At 37.8% G+C, this 24,713-nt stretch overlaps 1 protein-coding gene across 1 annotated transcript in view; it reads left to right on the top strand.

The window, feature by feature from the left end:
* LOC134691217 (uncharacterized) overlaps positions 1-24,713 on the top strand; it is a 32,891-nt gene extending 8,178 nt beyond the window's left edge. The window contains exons 2-3 of the mRNA XM_063551567.1: positions 1,233-1,391; positions 22,820-24,713. Of these exons, the coding sequence (XP_063407637.1) occupies positions 1,233-1,391; positions 22,820-23,010 (350 nt within the window). The 3' untranslated portion in view covers positions 23,011-24,713. The remainder of the gene's footprint in view (positions 1-1,232; positions 1,392-22,819) is intronic.

The following is a 24,713-nucleotide window of genomic DNA, read 5'->3' as shown; positions in this document are numbered from 1 at the left end:
CAATCATACCACATGTTCTTATTAATATTTCATTTTTAACGATGTTTGAGTAATCTATAACAATAGACCGCAGGATTTTCAAGAAGCCTTGTTGTTTAGTCTGTTAATGGTACAAAAAAAAAGTTTCCATTATTTGTGTTAGGATCTGATTATCGTTTTGACTTTTGATACAAGTATTGAATCATCTCTGTTAATCTTAGATATCTTCTGAGAAATGGTCTTTTATAAGGAGAATGGTACCAAGAAATTTTTCAGTTGGGGAAAAAAACCTTGTATTACATTCAAACTATAAATAGCATGCGGTTGTTATACATAATGTATCTTTTAATTAAACAAGTTGACACATAACAGCTAAAGTGTATCCTTAAGTCATAGAGAGAAAGAATATTGATCTTAAAAATATGCGATTTTTTTGTTTATTTTCCCCCGGCTATACTGTTCCTGAATAGAAATCATTTTGTGCACTCAAACGGAATTATTCTATTGGATAGACCTTATTAATCTTAAAACAAAACGAAAATAGAATACTTGAACTTTGTGATAATTACCAAAGTGTTCATGCATCCTCTAACCGACATTGATTGAATTTTGAATTAAGGAATTGGTACCATCAGCAGGTTTCTTTTTAAGGAATGTATATAAAACACATAGAATCATATTCAAAACAGTGTGGTCCTGGCCATTGATTGACGACCTAAATTATCCCATTGACTGTGACAGATTAGGTGAACGTTTGTCTGTAACGACCATTGCTCACTTCTTACTTATTATAGAATTTAAACTGTGGGGTCACCAAAGGTTTTTAACGCCTTTAATAATAAAATAATTCGAAAAACTATTCAGGAATAAGCTTCATGTTTTGATTTATATTATTGATATAAATCAACACATCGTATTATTCCGGATTCGTTTTTCGAATTGCTTTATTTAGGTGTTGAGAACCTATGGTGACCCCACAGATTCAGTGTCTTTAAAAAGTGAGCAGTGATTGTTACCGACAAACGTTCACCTAATCTGTACCAGTCAGTGGGATAATTTAGGTCGTCAATCAATGGCCAGGACCACACTGTTTTGAATATGATTCTATAAGCAAACCATGCTGGAATGTAACTTAAACAATAGTTGTATGTGGCTAAGTTGTCCACATATGTTTGATATAAGTAATTCTGCAAAGTATTGAAAACAAATCAATAAAACAAATCCATTTTAATGAATTAAAGTTTGTATTGCAGGTTTAACGTTTTGGTACACGATGATTTTCCTCGCATGTTTTGGAGCATTGTTTATGCTGATATCTGAGATTTGTGTGTTCATCTACCCCTGCTATAAAGTCATTACAACACACAAAATCATCGTAGGCGTGGTTCTAGTTATTTTCTTGTTACTTGGGTGTAAGTAATAATATATGATATAGAATATATTTTTTTCGACAAACCCCCATGTGCAGTAACCTAAGGTGAATAAAACACTACATTGGCATGATCAACCATGTCTGATAACATATGAGGAACAAAAATCATACACAGATATAAGTCACAAACCATGTCTGGGAACAAATGGGGAACAAAAATCATACACAGATATGAGTAAGACATTCCATGTCTGGGAACATATGGTAAACAAAACAATACATGGACATGAAATTGGACTCTCTTCTCAAGGGGTAAATACAAAATGGTTAACGCTCATACACTTCTATACGATCATAGCACGTAAACATTGTTCGTCTGAAGTAAAAAAAAAAATAAAAAAAAATAAGCATCATTTCAACATGAAGATTTTTCATGAGTTAGAGTGGAAAAAAAGATTTATTCAATTTCAATAGTTATAATACATGTATGCACGTTTAGATATGCGTACAGTAAATAAACATTTATAAATATCCTGTTAACATAAAGATACATCGGAGGCGAGAGGAAGTCAACCCGTATAACGTATATATATTTAGCTTGTTTATAAGGATACAGACAACACAGGAGTTAGAGGAAGGCAACCCGTATAACGTGTATATTACGCTTGTGTATAAGGTTACAGACAACACAGGAGTTAGAGAAAGGCAACCCGTATAACGTGTATATTGAGCTTGTGTATAAGGTTACAGACAACACAGGAGTTAGAGAAAGGCAACCCGTATAACGTGTATATTGAGCTTGTGTATAAGGTTACAGACAACACAGGAGTTAGAGAAAGGCAACCCGTATAACGTGTATATTACGCTTGTGTATAAGGTTACAGACAACACAAGAGTGAGGGGGGGGGGCGAGAGGGGGTACAATCCCGATTTCCCGGTTTTAATATTAGAAAATCCCGAAATCCCGGACATATCTTGTTAAAAATCCCGATCCCGATAAACAAGAAATTACCATTTATTTCATAAGGAGGTCTTCCACTATTTTAGGTAACGAATAGATGTAACAGCCACTATGTTCCGCCGGTTACTTTGTTCCGGCGGAACTTTTCAACTAGTTATTTCGTTCCGATGGAACTTTCCAACTAGTTGTTTTATTCCGAGTGCAGTTGAAAAGTTCCGTAAAAAAGTAGCTAGTTCAAAAGTCCCGGATCAATGTAGCTAGTTGAAAAATTCTGGCCGGAACAAAGCAACTGGTTACATCATTCCGGAACAAATCAGCTAGTTTACTTACTAGTATGAGGATCATTTATTCCATCATATCATAATAACTATTCATTACACTCGGTATAAACCACCTACATGTAGTTGGAAAATTTCACCGTTACAAAAAATTAGTTGGACAATATGTACTTAGTCTAATATAAAAAAAAGAAGATGTGGTGTGATTGCCAATGAGACAACTATCCACAAAAGACCAAAATGACACAAACATTAACAATTATAGGTCATCGTACGGCCTTCAACAATGATCAAAGCCCATTGGTGTGTGTATATCAAAGCCCATTGGTGTGTGTATATCAAAGCCCATTGGTGTGTGTATATCAAAGCCCATAAGTTGTGTATATCAAATGAAAACTAAAATGTGATACTGAAAAGTCAACGTGTGCCCTGTTTGCTTAAATAAGTCATTGTATTAAATATATTGAATAAATACAATGGAAATATCATATTTAATATCAGATTTAATATCAGTAAACAGGTCAAATCATTTTTGATATTTGATAAGTTCCTTTAGGCATTTGTTGCTAGGGTCTTTTAGTCTCTGCGTTCCGTATTTAAAAGTTCATTGCTGGTATGTTCTTCCCTTTATCCAATTCTCTGAATGTAGCTGTCTGACTATTTGACAAGTTCTGCTTGTAATTTGACTTGTTTGTTAGTTGCTTTATATACTTATTTGACAAAGAGGAACTTTGATAAATTAAGGAATGTATCTCCCTCATGCAAAGCTCTGATTCCTTTCATGGATTTGGCTATACTTTTTGGACTTTTTGGATTATAGCTCTTCATCTTTTATATAAGCTTTGGATTTCAAATATTTTGGCCACGAGCATCACTGAAGAGACATGTATTGTCGAAATGCGCATCTGGTGCAAGAAAATTAGTACCGTTAATTTAATTGTGACTAGTTGATATCATAAGTTCCGTTTGACTTTTGTAGCTGGTATCTTTTTTCCCCATTGAAAACTTTCAAAGATAATAGTTACACTTTTATTTTGCATCAATTCCCCAAATGGAACTTTTGGGCTAGTTTGTTAGTTTCGGTTTTGACGAATTTGACAAAAATGTACTTTCTAACTATAGTTAATATGTTCCGTTTAAACTTTTTAACTAGTCAGTTTGTTCTGGTGGAACTTTTAAACCAGAGGAAGGAAAAAAGTAACTAGTTGATAAGTTCCTACGGAACTTTTCGGCTAGTTAGTTCTTTCCGCCCGGAACTTTCAAACGTCTGAACAAAAGAGCATTTACATAGACACATCAGGCACACTTTTTAACTGTTTAAAGGAGGCCATCCTGGTAAACTTTGAAAATTAAACCCTCTAAGTACTGTTGTTCTTAATTCTTTGATTTCAATTTGTGCATTTTGACCAATATATTTAGTACGCACGGTACATTTTAAACACACCAAGTTGGGGTATTTGTTTTCTTCAAAATTGCAGAATGCCAGATATAGTTTTATATGGTATTCGATTATAGAGAAGACTGCGTCTGTGAAATTATACTGTGTAGTAAGGCCAAGAAAAAATAAATGTGTTTCAGGTAACATCCCCTAAAAAATTAGGATCGGTAAGAAAGCAAAATATTTTTTTTTTCAACCGTTTTTTTTAACTATTTTGATATGAGCGTCACTGATGAGTCTTATGTAGACGAAACGCGCGTCTGGCGTATAAAATTGTAATCCTGGTACTTTTGATAACTATTTGACTGGTTCAAAGGGAGACAAAATTATGACTTGACAAGTGCTTGTTACGGAAGCCGATAAGGGCCATTCAAAAAAAATATTTTATGTCGTTATTACGACATAGCATGTCGTAATTTCGACATAACATGTCGTTATTACGACATCGCTATGTCGAAATTTCGACATAACATGTCGTTATAACGACATCGCTATGTCGTAATTTCGACATATCATGTCGTAATAACGACATCACCATGTCGTTTTAACGACATCGTTATGTCGTAATAACGACATCGCTATATTTAAAAGAATATGTATTATGATTTGCAAGAGACTAAATGACAAAGAAATTAACAATTATACGTCATCATAATGTCCCCGATAATTATAAAAGTCCCCGCATGGTCAGCTGTAAAAGAGGGAGGAAAGATACCAGAGGGAGAGTCCCCGAAATGTTGTGTGGCAGACAGTGTTATTATTCAATTATTAGCTCCCTTGGTAAAACTCCAAATTTCATATTTAATGTATTTTATTGTTAGATAATTTACATGAAGCTTAATAAGTATATATTTGTTAATTGCATAGCTTTTGCTATTTGAGTTCATTGGATAAAGATATTTATTTACATAATAAAGTTTAATATTTGCATCGTCGCAAAATCTTTGGTTACCTTCTTTGGATACCTTCAGTGAGAAACTTATATATGTTATAGATACCAATTTAGATTAACATGGCCCTTAGTGCTAGGGCTGTACAGTCATACAAAGTCGTTTAGATTAACAAGTTACCGGTCGTAGAATAGCTATGCAGTCACACATGTTGGAAGAATGAAATGGGGATTAGAGGACTGAAATTGTACAACCAAGTCAAGCCAAGCTTTCCATCTCCCTTTAAATAAGCGCAAACTGCATAGCTTCTTGGTATGAGGGGGTATTGAGTATTGATAGCTCTATTTTTACTTTCAAACGTTGGGCACGCGCGATGTTCCTACAACCCCTAGGATTTAAAACAGAATCTTCGAAATTTCTTCCGCAAAACATAATAAAAATGTTAGAAAACACGAACCAATATTAAAACAAATTCAATATATGTTTTGAATTATGTTTTTATAGCTCTTGATCATCTCCTAAGTAATATTTAGTGTATTTGAGGATTAAAAAAAAAGCTATGTGAAAAAAACGGATGTCCCCATCCAACGTTACATTTATGAAAAACTGTTTTAACTGTTATGTATAGTGATCCTATTTCTTATTCTGTGATCTTCTTGATTTTTGACAGGAACAACGACATATGTCGGTTATTTGTGGCGTTAAAGTCGTTATTTTACAAAATTTCATTTTACTCGACTGCATATTATAGTAGAAAATGAATAAAAATAGAAAGACAATAATAATATCTAACAAAAGTACAAATATTTGCCTCATGTGAGTTCAAATATTGCTGATTCAATAAAATCTTCTCTACACAGTCGTTTTTCAAACGGTAGCCATTTTGTCCAAGTTGATATTTCGTTTTTCAAAGCAGTTAAGGCGTATTTTTTTTTTTATAATTGATCAAAACAAAAGTTAGATATACGAAGAGTAAAATATGCCAAGATTATTTCCTTATTAACTACATGGTTGGGTCTTAAAGGAATAAAATGCTTCCATACATTACAAAACGGTAGCCAATTTTTCCAAATGTCTGAAAACGTCTAAAATCCTAAAGACGCTAATTTCCGACGTTAAATGTGCTAAAGTTTCAATTAAAAGTTTATGGTAATTAAAACAAATCGTGGTTTGAAATTTGGAGAAAGATGTTAATGATTGCTGCCGAAAAAAAATGGTGCATGTTTCTAAAGACTCCGTCCGGGGAAATAGGTTCGACACAGGTTAAATTTTGCATTTTATTAATTGTATAGCTTTTGACGATTTATTTAAAAGAATTTGGAAATGGGGGGAAAATCCCATTTTGTAAAATAAATTGAAATTTATGTTACGGAAGTACTCCGAAATAGATTATTCAAAGTCGTCACTTCAGTCAGGTGCCATCACCAATATCAAATACTCCAACAGTCCTCAGTTGATATTCTTTGTCATACGAAATACGAAAGTTTATCAACATTTGTAAAGAAACATATTTTTCATATTTTTTTTTAATTATTTGTATTATTTTTTTGGACATGATTTCAAAATGGCCGCCCAGAGCCGCCATTTTGATTTTCTGAATTGGGTCCATAGCTGAAAATGTTAGTAATGACCTCAACTAACACTCTGCAAAGTTTGATGCTTTTACCACAATATGAGCAATTGTTTCACAATTCGACTGTACTACCTCTTCGACGTCGCATTTTAAGTGTAACGTGTTGTAAGGAATATCGTGCCCAACATTTGAAAGTAGCATTAGAGCAGTTGATACTTTAATTCACCCTAGTTACAAGAAACCAGGCAGTATGCGCTTATTTTGAGGGAGATGGGATGCTTAGCTGGCAAGTTAAGCTCGCATATACACATGATTTTATCTACTTCAACTATCTGTACAGCCATTTGACAAACGTTAATTAATTAACCTCAATTGATTTTTATAAATTATATAAGTATTCAAAAAAGGTATCCAAAGATTTTGCGACTATGCAAATATTAAACTTTACAATATAAATAAATATCTTTAACCAATGAATTCAAATAGCAAAAGCTATGCATTTAACAAATATGTACTTATTAAGCTTCATGTAAATTATTTAACAATAAAATGCATTAAATATGAAATTTTGAGTTTTGCCAAGGGAGCTAATAATTGAATAATAACACTGTCTGCCACATAGCATTTCGGGGACTCTCCCTCTGGTATCTTTCCTCCCTCTTTTATAGCTGACTTTGCGGGGGCTTTTCTAATTATTGGGGGCATTATGGCGACGTATAGTTGTTAATATCTGTGTCATTTAGTCTCTTGGCAATCATAATACATATTTTTTTATATATAGCGATGTCGTTATTACGACATAACGATGTCGTTATAACGACTAAGTGATGACGTTATTACGACATGATATGTCGAAATTACGACATAGCGATGTCGAAAATACGACATAGCGATGTCGTTATAACGACATGTTATGTCGAAATTACGACATAGCGATGTCGTAATAACGACATGTTATGTCGAAATAACGACATGCTATGTCGTAATTACGACATAATTATTTTTTTTTGAATGGCCCTTATCGGCTTCCGTAGCTTGTCCACATAAAATCCAAAAACCTTTTTTAAAGTAGAGTTAGATTATAGGTACTCAAAATTAGGATAGATTAATATAGGGGTACCGGCAACACATGTGTTTTCTTTTAGGTCTACGATGATCTTACTCTTATTGAAACTATCCCAATCAAGTCTAACTTTTGGGAAGGGTTGTAAAGAGGCAAACGCGAAATAAAATTCCGATTTCACGATGAACGAAAAATAAAAAAATTGCTGGCACGTTGCCGTTTTTACTAATTTCACAGTAAGGCACAAACTTTTTTTCACGGAAGGTTGTAAATTAAAAATGGCAAAACACGTTGCACAAAAAACCATATATACCACACTCTTGGGTACACTGAAACTCTAGATAAGAGCGACCCTAATACCCTGCAGCTTGGATATTTATCATGAATTTTGGGTTAGAATTTCATTGGCGTACAGTGGATATTAAATATGGCACTGGTTACAGTAACTTCAAAAAACGAGCAGAAAATAACATAAGATCTGGATGTACTCTGTTTCTTGATGCGATTCTGATTGACGTATAATGAAAATGACACTTATATCTGTCTGATGTAAAGTTTTATGTCAATCCCGTTATAATTCAACATACACATCCCGATTTCCCGTGGCTAAAAACGTGACATTCCCGTGTCCCGATGTTTTCTATCCCGAATTCCCGATCTTTACACGAGGCAATCCCGATTTCCCGTTGCTAACATCGGCCGATCCCGGCGTCCCGAAAATGGTCTGCCCCCCCCCCCCCCTCAAGAGTTAGAGGAAGGAAACCTGTATAACGTGTATATTAAGCTTCTGTATAAGGTTACAGTTAACAAAAGAGTTAGAGAAAGGCAACTCGTATAACGTGTATATTAAGCTTGTGTATAAGGTTACAGTTAACAAAAGAGTTAGAGGAAGGCAACTCGTATAACGTGTATATTAAGCTTGTGTATAAGGTTACAGACAACACACCTGAGTAAGAGGAAGGCAACTCGTATAACGTGTATATTAAGCTTGTGTATAAGGTAACAGACACCACAGGAAAAAGAGGAAGGCAACCCGTATAACGTGTATATTACGCTTGTGTATAAGGTAACAGACAACACAGGAGTTAGAGGAATACGCTTGTGTGTAAGGTTTCAAACAACACAGGAGTAAGAGGAATACGCTTGTGTATAAGGTTACAGACAACACAGGAGTAAGAGGAATACGCTTGTGTGTAAGGTTACAGACAACACAGGACTTAGAGGAATACGCTTGTGTGTAAAGTTACAGATAACAGAGGAGTAAGAGGAATACGCTTGTGTGTAAGGTTACAGACAACACAAGAGTAAGAGGAATACGCTTGTGTGTAAGGTTACAGACAACACAGGGGTTACAGGAATACGCTTGTGTGTAAGGTTACAGACAACACAGGAGTAAGAGGAATACGCTTGTGTGTAAGGTTTCAAACAACACAGGAGTAAGAGGAATACGCTTGTGTATAAGGTTACAGACAACACAGGAGTAAGAGGAATACGCTTGTGTGTAAGGTTACAGACAACACAGGACTTAGAGGAATACGCTTGTGTGTAAAGTTACAGACAACAGAGGAGTAAGAGGAATACGCTTGTGTGTAAGGTTACAGACAACACAAGGGTAAGAGGAATACGCTTGTGTGTAAGGTTACAGACAACACAGGGGTTACAGGAATACGCTTGTGTGTAAGGTTACAGACAACACAGGAGTAAGAGGAATACACTTGTGTGTAAGGTTACAGACAACACAGGAGTTAGAGGAATACGCTTGTGTATTAGGTAACAGACAAAACAGGAGTTAGAGAAATACACTTGTGTGTAAGGTAAAAGACAACACAAGAGTAAGAGGAATACGCTTGTCTGTAAGGTTACAGACAACACAGGAGTAAGAGGAATACGCTTGTGTGTAAGGTTACAGATAACACAGGAGTAAGAGGAATACGCTTGTGTGTAAGGTTACAGACAACACAGGAGTAAGAGGAATACGCTTGTGTGTAATGTTACAGACAACACAAGAGTAAGAGGAATACGCTTGTGTGTAAGGTTACAGACAACACAGGATTAGAGGAATACGCTTGTGTGTAAGGTTACAGACAACACAGGAGTAAGAGGAATACGCGTGTGTGTAAGGTTACAGACAAAACAGGAGTTAGAGGAATACGCTTGTGAGTAAGGTTAAGAGGAATACGCTTGTGTGTAAGGTTACAGACAACACTGGAGTTAGAGGAATACGCTTGTGTGTAAGGTTACAGACAACACAGGAGTAAGAGGAATACGCTTGTGTGTAAGGTTACAGACAACACAGGAGTAAGAGGAATACGCTTGTGTGTAAGGTTACAGACAACACAGGAGTAAAAGGAATACGCTTGTGTGTAAGGTTACAGACAACACAGGAGTAAGAGCGACCCTAATACCCTGCAGCTTGGATATTTATCATGAATTTTGGGTTAGAATTTCATTGGCGTACAAGAGCTTCCTCTTTTTCCTGTGGTGTCTGTTAAGACGTATATATTACGCTTGTGTATTAAGTAACAGAGAGCACAGGAGTTAGAGGAATACGCTTGTGAGTAAGGTTAAGATGAATACGCTTGTGAGAAAGGTTAAGATGAATACGCTTGTGAGTAAGGTTAAGAGGAATACGCTTGTGTGTAAGGTTACAGACAACACAGGAGTAAGAGGAAGGCAACCCGTATAACGTATATATTACGCTTGTGTATTAAGTAACAGACAGCACAGGAGTTAGAGGAATACGCTTGTTTGTAAGGCTACAAACAACACAAGAGTAAGAGGAATACGATTGTGAGTAAGGTTAAGATGAATACGCTTGTGAGAAAGGTTAAGATGAATACGCTTGTGAGTAAGGTTAAGAGGAATACGCTTGTGAGTAAGGTTATAGACAACACAGGATTAGAGGAATACGCTTGTGTGTAAGGTTATAGACAACACAGGATTAGAGGAATACGCTTGTGAGTAAGGTTATAGACAACACAGGATTAGAGGAATACGCTTGTGAGTAAGGTTATAGACAACACAGGATTAGAGGAATACGCTTGTGTGTAAGGTTACAGACAACACAGGAGTTAGAGGAATACGCTTGTGTGTAAGGTTACAGACAACACATGAGTAAGAGGAATACGCTTGTGTGTAAGGTTACAGACAACACAGGAGTAAGAGGAATACGCGTGTGTGTAAGGTTACAGACAACACAGGAGTAAAATGAATACGCTTGTGTGTTAGGTTACAGACAACACAAGAGTAAGAGGAATACGCTTGTGTGTAAGGTTACAGACAACACAGGAGAAAAAGGAATACGCTTGTGTGTAAGGTTACAGACAACACAGGAGTAAAAGGAATACGCTTGTGTGTAAGGTTACAGACAACACAGGAGTTAGAGGAATACGCTTGTGTGTAAGGTTACAGACAACACAGGAGTAAGAGGAATACGCTTGTGTGTAAGGTTACAGACAACACAGGAGTTAGAGGAATACGCTTGTGTGTAAGGTTACAGACAACACAAGAGTAAGAGAAATACGCTTGTGTTGTAAGGCTACAGACAACACAGGAGTAAGAGGAATACGCTTGTGTGTAAGGTTACAGACAACACAGGAGTTAGAGGAATACGCTTGTGTGTAAGGTTACAGACAACACAGGAGTAAGAGGAATACGCTTGTGTGTAAGGTTACAGACAACACAGGAGTAAGAGGAATACGCTTGTGTGTAAGGTTACAGACAACACATGAGTAAGAGGAATACGCTTGTGTGTAACGTTACAGACAACACAGGAGTAAGAGGAATACGCTTGTGTGTAAGGTTACAGACAACACAAGAGTAAGAGAAATACGCTTGTGTGTAAGGTTACAGACAAAACATGAGTTAGAGGAATACGCTTGTGTGTAAGGTTACAGACAACACAGGAGTAAGAGGAATACGCTTGTGTGTAAGGTTACAGACAACACATGAGTAAGAGGAATACGCTTGTGTGTAACGTTACAGACAACACAGGAGTAAGAGGAATACGCTTGTGTGTAAGGTTACAGACAACACATGAGTAAGAGGAATACGCTTGTGTGTAACGTTACAGACAACACAGGAGTAAGAGGAATACGCTTGTGTGTAAGGTTACAGACAACACAGGAGTAAGAGCGACCCTAATACCCTGCAGCTTGGATATTTATCATGAATTTTGGGTTAGAATTTCATTGGCGTACAAGAGCTTCCTCTTTTTCCTGTGGTGTCTGTTAAGACGTATATATTACGCTTGTGTATTAAGTAACAGACAGCACAGGAGTTAGAGGAATACGCTTGTGAGTAAGGTTAAGATGAATACTCTTGTGAGAAAGGTTAAGATGAATACGCTTGTGAGTAAGGTTAAGAGGAATACGCTTGTGTGTAAGGTTACAGACAACACAGGAGTAAGAGGAAGGCAACCCGTATAACGTATATATTACGCTTGTGTATTAAGTAACAGACAGCACAGGAGTTAGAGGAATACGCTTGTTTGTAAGGCTACAAACAACACAAGAGTAAGAGGAATACGATTGTGAGTAAGGTTAAGATGAATACGCTTGTGAGAAAGGTTAAGATGAATACGCTTGTGAGTAAGGTTAAGAGGAATACGCTTGTGAGTAAGGTTATAGACAACACAGGATTAGAGGAATACGCTTGTGTGTAAGGTTATAGACAACACAGGATTAGAGGAATACGCTTGTGAGTAAGGTTATAGACAACACAGGATTAGAGGAATACGCTTGTGAGTAAGGTTATAGACAACACAGGATTAGAGGAATACGCTTGTGTGTAAGGTTACAGACAACACAGGAGTTAGAGGAATACGCTTCTGTGTAAGGTTACAGACAACACATGAGTAAGAGGAATACGCTTGTGTGTAAGGTTACAGACAACACAGGAGTAAGAGGAATACGCGTGTGTGTAAGGTTACAGACAACACAGGAGTAAAATGAATACGCTTGTGTGTTAGGTTACAGACAACACAAGAGTAAGAGGAATACGCTTGTGTGTAAGGTTACAGACAACACAGGAGTAAAAGGAATACGCTTGTGTGTAAGGTTACAGACAACACAGGAGTAAAAGGAATACGCTTGTGTGTAAGGTTACAGACAACACAGGAGTTAGAGGAATACGCTTGTGTGTAAGGTTACAGACAACACAGGAGTAAGAGGAATACGTTGTGTGTAAGGTTACAGACAACACAGGAGTAAGAGGAATACGCTTGTGTGTAAGGTTACAGACAACACAAGAGTAAGAGAAATACGCTTGTGTTGTAAGGCTACAGACAACACAGGAGTAAGAGGAATACGCTTGTGTGTAAGGTTACAGACAACACAGGAGTTAGAGGAATACGCTTGTGTGTAAGGTTACAGACAACACAGGAGTAAGAGGAATACGCTTGTGTGTAAGGTTACAGACAACACAGGAGTAAGAGGAATACGCTTGTGTGTAAGGTTACAGACAACACATGAGTAAGAGGAATACGCTTGTGTGTAAGGTTACAGACAACACAGGGGTTACAGGAATACGCTTGTGTGTAAGGTTACAGACAACACAGGAGTAAGAGGAATACGCTTGTGTGTAAGGTTTCAAACAACACAGGAGTAAGAGGAATACGCTTGTGTATAAGGTTACAGACAACACAGGAGTAAGAGGAATACGCTTGTGTGTAAGGTTACAGACAACACAGGACTTAGAGGAATACGCTTGTGTGTAAAGTTACAGACAACAGAGGAGTAAGAGGAATACGCTTGTGTGTAAGGTTACAGACAACACAAGGGTAAGAGGAATACGCTTGTGTGTAAGGTTACAGACAACACAGGGGTTACAGGAATACGCTTGTGTGTAAGGTTACAGACAACACAGGAGTAAGAGGAATACACTTGTGTGTAAGGTTACAGACAACACAGGAGTTAGAGGAATACGCTTGTGTATTAGGTAACAGACAAAACAGGAGTTAGAGAAATACACTTGTGTGTAAGGTAAAAGACAACACAAGAGTAAGAGGAATACGCTTGTCTGTAAGGTTACAGACAACACAGGAGTAAGAGGAATACGCTTGTGTGTAAGGTTACAGATAACACAGGAGTAAGAGGAATACGCTTGTGTGTAAGGTTACAGACAACACAGGAGTAAGAGGAATACGCTTGTGTGTAATGTTACAGACAACACAAGAGTAAGAGGAATACGCTTGTGTGTAAGGTTACAGACAACACAGGATTAGAGGAATACGCTTGTGTGTAAGGTTACAGACAACACAGGAGTAAGAGGAATACGCGTGTGTGTAAGGTTACAGACAAAACAGGAGTTAGAGGAATACGCTTGTGAGTAAGGTTAAGAGGAATACGCTTGTGTGTAAGGTTACAGACAACACTGGAGTTAGAGGAATACGCTTGTGTGTAAGGTTACAGACAACACAGGAGTAAGAGGAATACGCTTGTGTGTAAGGTTACAGACAACACAGGAGTAAGAGGAATACGCTTGTGTGTAAGGTTACAGACAACACAGGAGTAAAAGGAATACGCTTGTGTGTAAGGTTACAGACAACACAGGAGTAAGAGCGACCCTAATACCCTGCAGCTTGGATATTTATCATGAATTTTGGGTTAGAATTTCATTGGCGTACAAGAGCTTCCTCTTTTTCCTGTGGTGTCTGTTAAGACGTATATATTACGCTTGTGTATTAAGTAACAGAGAGCACAGGAGTTAGAGGAATACGCTTGTGAGTAAGGTTAAGATGAATACGCTTGTGAGAAAGGTTAAGATGAATACGCTTGTGAGTAAGGTTAAGAGGAATACGCTTGTGTGTAAGGTTACAGACAACACAGGAGTAAGAGGAAGGCAACCCGTATAACGTATATATTACGCTTGTGTATTAAGTAACAGACAGCACAGGAGTTAGAGGAATACGCTTGTTTGTAAGGCTACAAACAACACAAGAGTAAGAGGAATACGATTGTGAGTAAGGTTAAGATGAATACGCTTGTGAGAAAGGTTAAGATGAATACGCTTGTGAGTAAGGTTAAGAGGAATACGCTTGTGAGTAAGGTTATAGACAACACAGGATTAGAGGAATACGCTTGTGTGTAAGGTTATAGACAACACAGGATTAGAGGAATACGCTTGTGAGTAAGGTTATAGACAACACAGGATTAGAGGAATACGCTTGTGAGTAAGGTTATAGACAACACAGGATTAGAGGAATACGCTTGTGTGTAAGGTTACAGACAACACAGGAGTTAGAGGAATACGCTTGTGTGTAAGGTTACAGACAACACATGAGTAAGAGGAATACGCTTGTGTGTAAGGTTACAGACAACACAGGAGTAAGAGGAATACGCGTGTGTGTAAGGTTACAGACAACACAGGAGTAAAATGAATACGCTTGTGTGTTAGGTTACAGACAACACAAGAGTAAGAGGAATACGCTTGTGTGTAAGGTTACAGACAACACAGGAGAAAAAGGAATACGCTTGTGTGTAAGGTTACAGACAACACAGGAGTAAAAGGAATACGCTTGTGTGTAAGGTTACAGACAACACAGGAGTTAGAGGAATACGCTTGTGTGTAAGGTTACAGACAACACAGGAGTAAGAGGAATACGCTTGTGTGTAAGGTTACAGACAACACAGGAGTTAGAGGAATACGCTTGTGTGTAAGGTTACAGACAACACAAGAGTAAGAGAAATACGCTTGTGTTGTAAGGCTACAGACAACACAGGAGTAAGAGGAATACGCTTGTGTGTAAGGTTACAGACAACACAGGAGTTAGAGGAATACGCTTGTGTGTAAGGTTACAGACAACACAGGAGTAAGAGGAATACGCTTGTGTGTAAGGTTACAGACAACACAGGAGTAAGAGGAATACGCTTGTGTGTAAGGTTACAGACAACACATGAGTAAGAGGAATACGCTTGTGTGTAACGTTACAGACAACACAGGAGTAAGAGGAATACGCTTGTGTGTAAGGTTACAGACAACACAAGAGTAAGAGAAATACGCTTGTGTGTAAGGTTACAGACAAAACATGAGTTAGAGGAATACGCTTGTGTGTAAGGTTACAGACAACACAGGAGTAAGAGGAATACGCTTGTGTGTAAGGTTACAGACAACACATGAGTAAGAGGAATACGCTTGTGTGTAACGTTACAGACAACACAGGAGTAAGAGGAATACGCTTGTGTGTAAGGTTACAGACAACACATGAGTAAGAGGAATACGCTTGTGTGTAACGTTACAGACAACACAGGAGTAAGAGGAATACGCTTGTGTGTAAGGTTACAGACAACACAGGAGTAAGAGCGACCCTAATACCCTGCAGCTTGGATATTTATCATGAATTTTGGGTTAGAATTTCATTGGCGTACAAGAGCTTCCTCTTTTTCCTGTGGTGTCTGTTAAGACGTATATATTACGCTTGTGTATTAAGTAACAGACAGCACAGGAGTTAGAGGAATACGCTTGTGAGTAAGGTTAAGATGAATACTCTTGTGAGAAAGGTTAAGATGAATACGCTTGTGAGTAAGGTTAAGAGGAATACGCTTGTGTGTAAGGTTACAGACAACACAGGAGTAAGAGGAAGGCAACCCGTATAACGTATATATTACGCTTGTGTATTAAGTAACAGACAGCACAGGAGTTAGAGGAATACGCTTGTTTGTAAGGCTACAAACAACACAAGAGTAAGAGGAATACGATTGTGAGTAAGGTTAAGATGAATACGCTTGTGAGAAAGGTTAAGATGAATACGCTTGTGAGTAAGGTTAAGAGGAATACGCTTGTGAGTAAGGTTATAGACAACACAGGATTAGAGGAATACGCTTGTGTGTAAGGTTATAGACAACACAGGATTAGAGGAATACGCTTGTGAGTAAGGTTATAGACAACACAGGATTAGAGGAATACGCTTGTGAGTAAGGTTATAGACAACACAGGATTAGAGGAATACGCTTGTGTGTAAGGTTACAGACAACACAGGAGTTAGAGGAATACGCTTCTGTGTAAGGTTACAGACAACACATGAGTAAGAGGAATACGCTTGTGTGTAAGGTTACAGACAACACAGGAGTAAGAGGAATACGCGTGTGTGTAAGGTTACAGACAACACAGGAGTAAAATGAATACGCTTGTGTGTTAGGTTACAGACAACACAAGAGTAAGAGGAATACGCTTGTGTGTAAGGTTACAGACAACACAGGAGTAAAAGGAATACGCTTGTGTGTAAGGTTACAGACAACACAGGAGTAAAAGGAATACGCTTGTGTGTAAGGTTACAGACAACACAGGAGTTAGAGGAATACGCTTGTGTGTAAGGTTACAGACAACACAGGAGTAAGAGGAATACGTTGTGTGTAAGGTTACAGACAACACAGGAGTAAGAGGAATACGCTTGTGTGTAAGGTTACAGACAACACAAGAGTAAGAGAAATACGCTTGTGTTGTAAGGCTACAGACAACACAGGAGTAAGAGGAATACGCTTGTGTGTAAGGTTACAGACAACACAGGAGTTAGAGGAATACGCTTGTGTGTAAGGTTACAGACAACACAGGAGTAAGAGGAATACGCTTGTGTGTAAGGTTACAGACAACACAGGAGTAAGAGGAATACGCTTGTGTGTAAGGTTACAGACAACACATGAGTAAGAGGAATACGCTTGTGTGTAAGGTTACAGACAACACAGGGGTTACAGGAATACGCTTGTGTGTAAGGTTACAGACAACACAGGAGTAAGAGGAATACGCTTGTGTGTAAGGTTTCAAACAACACAGGAGTAAGAGGAATACGCTTGTGTATAAGGTTACAGACAACACAGGAGTAAGAGGAATACGCTTGTGTGTAAGGTTACAGACAACACAGGACTTAGAGGAATACGCTTGTGTGTAAAGTTACAGACAACAGAGGAGTAAGAGGAATACGCTTGTGTGTAAGGTTACAGACAACACAAGGGTAAGAGGAATACGCTTGTGTGTAAGGTTACAGACAACACAGGGGTTACAGGAATACGCTTGTGTGTAAGGTTACAGACAACACAGGAGTAAGAGGAATACACTTGTGTGTAAGGTTACAGACAACACAGGAGTTAGAGGAATACGCTTGTGTATTAGGTAACAGACAAAACAGGAGTTAGAGAAATACACTTGTGTGTAAGGTAAAAGACAACACAAGAGTAAGAGGAATACGCTTGTCTGTAAGGTTACAGACAACACAGGAGTAAGAGGAATACGCTTGTGTGTAAGGTTACAGATAACACAGGAGTAAGAGGAATACGCTTGTGTGTAAGGTTACAGACAACACAGGAGTAAGAGGAATACGCTTGTGTGTAATGTTACAGACAACACAAGAGTAAGAGGAATACGCTTGTGTGTAAGGTTACAGACAACACAGGATTAGAGGAATACGCTTGTGTGTAAGGTTACAGACAACACAGGAGTAAGAGGAATACGCGTGTGTGTAAGGTTACAGACAAAACAGGAGTTAGAGGAATACGCTTGTGAGTAAGGTTAAGAGGAATACGCTTGTGTGTAAGGTTACAGACAACACTGGAGTTAGAGGAATACGCTTGTGTGTAAGGTTACAGACAACACAGGAGTAAGAGGAATACGCTTGTGTGTAAGGTTACAGACAACACAGGAGTAAGAGGAATACGCTTGTGTGTAAGGTTACAGACAACACAGGAGTAAAAGGAATACGCTTGTGTGTAAGGTTACAGACAACACAGGAGTAAGAGCGACCCTAATACCCTGCAGCTTGGATATTTATCATGAATTTTGGGTTAGAATTTCATTGGCGTACAAGAGCTTCCTCTTTTTCCTGTGGTGTCTGTTAAGACGTATATATTACGCTTGTGTATTAAGTAACAGAGAGCACAGGAGTTAGAGGAATACGCTTGTGAGTAAGGTTAAGATGAATACGCTTGTGAGAAAGGTTAAGATGAATACGCTTGTGAGTAAGGTTAAGAGGAATACGCTTGTGTGTAAGGTTACAGACAACACAGGAGTAAGAGGAAGGCAACCCGTATAACGTATATATTACGCTTGTGTATTAAGTAACAGACAGCACAGGAGTTAGAGGAATACGCTTGTTTGTAAGGCTACAAACAACACAAGAGTAAGAGGAATACGATTGTGAGTAAGGTTAAGATGAATACGCTTGTGAGAAAGGTTAAGATGAATACGCTTGTGAGTAAGGTTAAGAGGAATACGCTTGTGAGTAAGGTTATAGACAACACAGGATTAGAGGAATACGCTTGTGTGTAAGGTTATAGACAACACAGGATTAGAGGAATACGCTTGTGAGTAAGGTTATAGACAACACAGGATTAGAGGAATACGCTTGTGAGTAAGGTTATAGACAACACAGGATTAGAGGAATACGCTTGTGTGTAAGGTTACAGACAACACAGGAGTTAGAGGAATACGCTTGTGTGTAAGGTTACAGACAACACATGAGTAAGAGGAATACGCTTGTGTGTAAGGTTACAGACAACACAGGAGTAAGAGGAATACGCGTGTGTGTAAGGTTACAGACAACACAGGAGTAAAATGAATACGCTTGTGTGTTAGGTTACAGACAACACAAGAGTAAGAGGAATACGCTTGTGTGTAAGGTTACAGACAACACAGGAGAAAAAGGAATACGCTTGTGTGTAAGGTTACAGACAACACAGGAGTAAAAGGAATACGCTTGTGTGTAAGGTTACAGACAACACAGGAGTTAGAGGAATACGCTTGTGTGTAAGGTTACAGACAACACAGGAGTAAGAGGAATACGCTTGTGTGTAAGGTTACAGACAACACAGGAGTTAGAGGAATACGCTTGTGTGTAAGGTTACAGACAACACAAGAGTAAGAGAAATACGCTTGTGTTGTAAGGCTACAGACAACACAGGAGTAAGAGGAATACGCTTGTGTGTAAGGTTACAGACAACACAGGAGTTAGAGGAATACGCTTGTGTGTAAGGTTACAGACAACACAGGAGTAAGAGGAATACGCTTGTGTGTAAGGTTACAGACAACACAGGAGTAAGAGGAATACGCTTGTGTGTAAGGTTACAGACAACACATGAGTAAGAGGAATACGCTTGTGTGTAACGTTACAGACAACACAGGAGTAAGAGGAATACGCTTGTGTGTAAGGTTACAGACAACACAAGAGTAAGAGAAATACGCTTGTGTGTAAGGTTACAGACAAAACATGAGTTAGAGGAATACGCTTGTGTGTAAGGTTACAGACAACACAGGAGTAAGAGGAATACGCTTGTGTGTAAGGTTACAGACAACACATGAGTAAGAGGAATACGCTTGTGTGTAACGTTACAGACAACACAGGAGTAAGAGGAATACGCTTGTGTGTAAGGTTACAGACAACACATGAGTAAGAGGAATACGCTTGTGTGTAACGTTACAGACAACACAGGAGTAAGAGGAATACGCTTGTGTGTAAGGTTACAGACAACACAGGAGTAAGAGCGACCCTAATACCCTGCAGCTTGGATATTTATCATGAATTTTGGGTTAGAATTTCATTGGCGTACAAGAGCTTCCTCTTTTTCCTGTGGTGTCTGTTAAGACGTATATATTACGCTTGTGTATTAAGTAACAGACAGCACAGGAGTTAGAGGAATACGCTTGTGAGTAAGGTTAAGATGAATACTCTTGTGAGAAAGGTTAAGATGAATACGCTTGTGAGTAAGGTTAAGAGGAATACGCTTGTGTGTAAGGTTACAGACAACACAGGAGTAAGAGGAAGGCAACCCGTATAACGTATATATTACGCTTGTGTATTAAGTAACAGACAGCACAGGAGTTAGAGGAATACGCTTGTTTGTAAGGCTACAAACAACACAAGAGTAAGAGGAATACGATTGTGAGTAAGGTTAAGATGAATACGCTTGTGAGAAAGGTTAAGATGAATACGCTTGTGAGTAAGGTTAAGAGGAATACGCTTGTGAGTAAGGTTATAGACAACACAGGATTAGAGGAATACGCTTGTGTGTAAGGTTATAGACAACACAGGATTAGAGGAATACGCTTGTGAGTAAGGTTATAGACAACACAGGATTAGAGGAATACGCTTGTGAGTAAGGTTATAGACAACACAGGATTAGAGGAATACGCTTGTGTGTAAGGTTACAGACAACACAGGAGTTAGAGGAATACGCTTCTGTGTAAGGTTACAGACAACACATGAGTAAGAGGAATACGCTTGTGTGTAAGGTTACAGACAACACAGGAGTAAGAGGAATACGCGTGTGTGTAAGGTTACAGACAACACAGGAGTAAAATGAATACGCTTGTGTGTTAGGTTACAGACAACACAAGAGTAAGAGGAATACGCTTGTGTGTAAGGTTACAGACAACACAGGAGTAAAAGGAATACGCTTGTGTGTAAGGTTACAGACAACACAGGAGTAAAAGGAATACGCTTGTGTGTAAGGTTACAGACAACACAGGAGTTAGAGGAATACGCTTGTGTGTAAGGTTACAGACAACACAGGAGTAAGAGGAATACGCTTGTGTGTAAGGTTACAGACAACACAGGAGTAAGAGGAATACGCTTGTGTGTAAGGTTACAGACAACACAAGAGTAAGAGAAATACGCTTGTGTTGTAAGGCTACAGACAACACAGGAGTAAGAGGAATACGCTTGTGTGTAAGGTTACAGACAACACAGGAGTTAGAGGAATACGCTTGTGTGTAAGGTTACAGACAACACAGGAGTAAGAGGAATACGCTTGTGTGTAAGGTTACAGACAACACAGGAGTAAGAGGAATACGCTTGTGTGTAAGGTTACAGACAACACATGAGTAAGAGGAATACGCTTGTGTGTAACGTTACAGACAACACAGGAGTAAGAGGAATACGCTTGTGTGTAAGGTTACAGACAACACAAGAGTAAGAGAAATACGCTTGTGTGTAAGGTTACAGACAAAACATGAGTTAGAGGAATACGCTTGTGTGTAAGGTTACAGACAACACAGGAGTAAGAGGAATACGCTTGTGTGTAAGGTTACAGACAACACATGAGTAAGAGGAATACGCTTGTGTGTAACGTTACAGACAACACAGGAGTAAGAGGAATACGCTTGTGTGTAAGGTTACAGACAACACAGGAGTAAGAGGAATACGCTTTTGTGTAAGGTTACAGACAACACATGAGTAAGAGGAATACGCTTGTGTGTAACGTTACAGACAACACAGGAGTAAGAGGAATACGCTTGTGTGTAAGGTTACAGACAACACATGAGTAAGAGGAATACGCTTGTGTGTAACGTTACAGACAACACAGGAGTTAGAGGAATACGCTTGTGTGTAAGGTTACAGACAACACAGGAGTAAGAGGAATACGCTTGTGTGTAAGGTTACAGACAACACAGGAGTAAGAGGAATACGCTTGTGTGTAAGGTTACAGACAACACATGAGTAAGAGGAATACGCTTGTGTGTAACGTTACAGACAACACAGGAGTTAGAGGAATACGCTTGTGTGTAAGGTTACAGACAACACAGGAGTAAGAGGAATACGCTTGTGTGTAAGGTTACAGACAACACAGGAGTAAGAGGAATACGCTTGTGTGTAAGGTTACAGACAACACATGAGTAAGAGGAATACGCTTGTGTGTAACGTTACAGACAACACAGGAGTAAGAGGAATACGCTTGTGTGTAAGGTTACAGACAACACAAGAGTAAGAGAAATACGCTTGTGTGTAAGGTTACAGACAACACAGGAGTAAGAGGAATACGCTTGTGTGTAACGTTACAGACAACACAGGAGTTAGAGGAATACGCTTGTGTGTAAGGTTACAGACAACACAGGAGTAAGAGGAATATGCTTGTGTGTAAGGTTACAGACAACACAGGAGTAAGAGGAATATGCTTGTGTGTAAGGTTACAGACAACACAGGAGTAAGAGAAATACGCTTGTGTGTAAGGTTACAGACAACACAGGAGTAAGAGGAATACGCTTGTGTGTAAGGTTACAGACAACACAAGAGTAAGAGAAATACGCTTGTGTGTAAGGTTACAGACAACACAGGAGTAAGAGAAATACGCTTGTGTGTAAGGTTACAGATAAAACATGAGTTAGAGGAATACCCTTGTGTTGTAATGCTACAGACAAGACATGAATACAAAAGCTAATTTCTTTATTTTTGTTTATTTAACACAACACATTTGTTTTAAGTTACATATTTAATTATTTTGTTATCTTACATTTTTATTTGCCATAATAAAATGTAATAATTATACAGACCATTATTTTTCAGCTTTCTTCATCTTATCAGTAAATGGACTTATGATAGGAGTTGCAGTGGAGTCTGCGCTGACAAAAACAACAGCCAGTCAGGCTTTCAATTATGTCGGATGGACATTTTACTTATGTGGAGTAGGGGGAATACTTGCTCTTGTAACGTCTATTATGTTTATCATTCATCTCTATCTAGCTGTTTACCATTAGTTATATTACGTGTATCTTTTTCGAATGCGATATTAATCGACCGATAAAGGAGCGAAAAAACAATTCTACGATTCACCTCAAGATGTTCTTCAGGAAGTGTTGACATTTGAAGTAGAGAACTAATATGATTGCAATAATACTAAATTAGATTTAATGCATGTTAGGGGATTTTTTTTTCAATACAATAATCCATCCATAAATATTGGTAATGTATAAGCCGTGTAAATATATAATTATAAAGACAACACATTTACGCTTTTCTAACCCAGGAATATATTACCTTAGTTGTATTTGGCAAAACTTTTAGGAATGTTGGTCCCAAGTGCTCATTTTCGTACTTTATGTGGCCTTTTTAATCGAGCGTCACTGATGAGTCTTTTGTAGACGAAACGCGCGTCTGGTGTAAATACAAAATGTAATCCTGGTATCTATGATGAGTTTATTTGATGAATTCATTGCAGAATTTAAGAAGAAAAAAACGAAAGGTTGTTTCGTAATAGATCAGTAAAATTGTCTACGGGATAAAAAGGTAAAATTACAAAAATATCGAACTCCGATGAAAATTCAAAACGGTTCAAAAAAGCCCCTAATCAAATGGTAAAATCAAAAGATAAAACACATCAAACGAAATACTATTATTTATAAGTAGTTGCCCTCGTTTTATATTAGCAGTCAACATGCGTTGACCGTATATTTCTATGGCATATACAGTCACTGACCTGATATCACTTTTCCTCGTGAAGATTTAAATAGAAATTGCCAAAATTATAATAAATTATTCATACGACCTATCCATATAAAAAAGAAGATGTGGTATGATTGCCAATGAGACAACTATCCACAAAAGACCTGTTCTTGTTTCCAATGTATACTACGACTCGAACTTATTTCTTTTGAAATTTTTCGAGAAAAAAAAATGTAATTCACTTGTTAATATTTTGGTTTGCAAACTATAGATCATTATGTTTTATGATTATTGTTGATATTTGAGTTCATTTTAAAACAACTTCGTTCACCATCGATTGTGGGTTTCAACAGGTAATATACATTTTATTGTGTTTTATAAGTACTGCACTCGTTCTATTTGAGCAGTCAAAATACGTTGAGCGTATATTTCTATTTCATATACAGTCACTGACCTGATATCACTTTTCCTCATGAATATTTAGATAGAAATTGTTGAAATTATATTTAATTATTCATACGACCTCTTCAACCTGTTTTTGTTTCCAATGTAAACAACGATGCGTTTAACGACTCAAACTTGTTTCTTTTAAAAATTTTGGGAAAACACATTTCACTTATTAATATATTTTGTTTGCAACCTACATATCATGATGTTTTATGTTTATTGTTGATATTTTAGTCTGTAAACAAAGGAATTCGTTCACAATTGATTACAGTTTTCAACAGGTAATGATGTACATTTCATCGTGTTGTATATTTCTCTGCCTGTGTGATATGAGGCCTTTTAAAAGGAGGATTTTCCCCAATATTTAAATCGAATAAATAACATTAACACACTAAACAACAATTGAAAATGTTTTTTTAGATTGCAGTATAAACACAATAATAGTGCATTGACTTGAATTATCAACGATATAAGGATTCGGCCCGAAACGGGGAAAATGCTCGGCACAGCCTTGCATTTCCCCGTTTCTAAGCCTCATCCTTATATCGTTGACATGTCAAGTCAATGTTCA

This window comes from Mytilus trossulus, chromosome 11 (genome assembly GCF_036588685.1).
Source record: "Mytilus trossulus isolate FHL-02 chromosome 11, PNRI_Mtr1.1.1.hap1, whole genome shotgun sequence".
In the NCBI taxonomy this organism is placed as follows: domain Eukaryota; kingdom Metazoa; phylum Mollusca; class Bivalvia; order Mytilida; family Mytilidae; genus Mytilus; species Mytilus trossulus.
The sequence above is the reverse complement of the archived record's forward strand: the minus strand, read 5'-3'. Positions and strand labels throughout refer to the sequence as shown.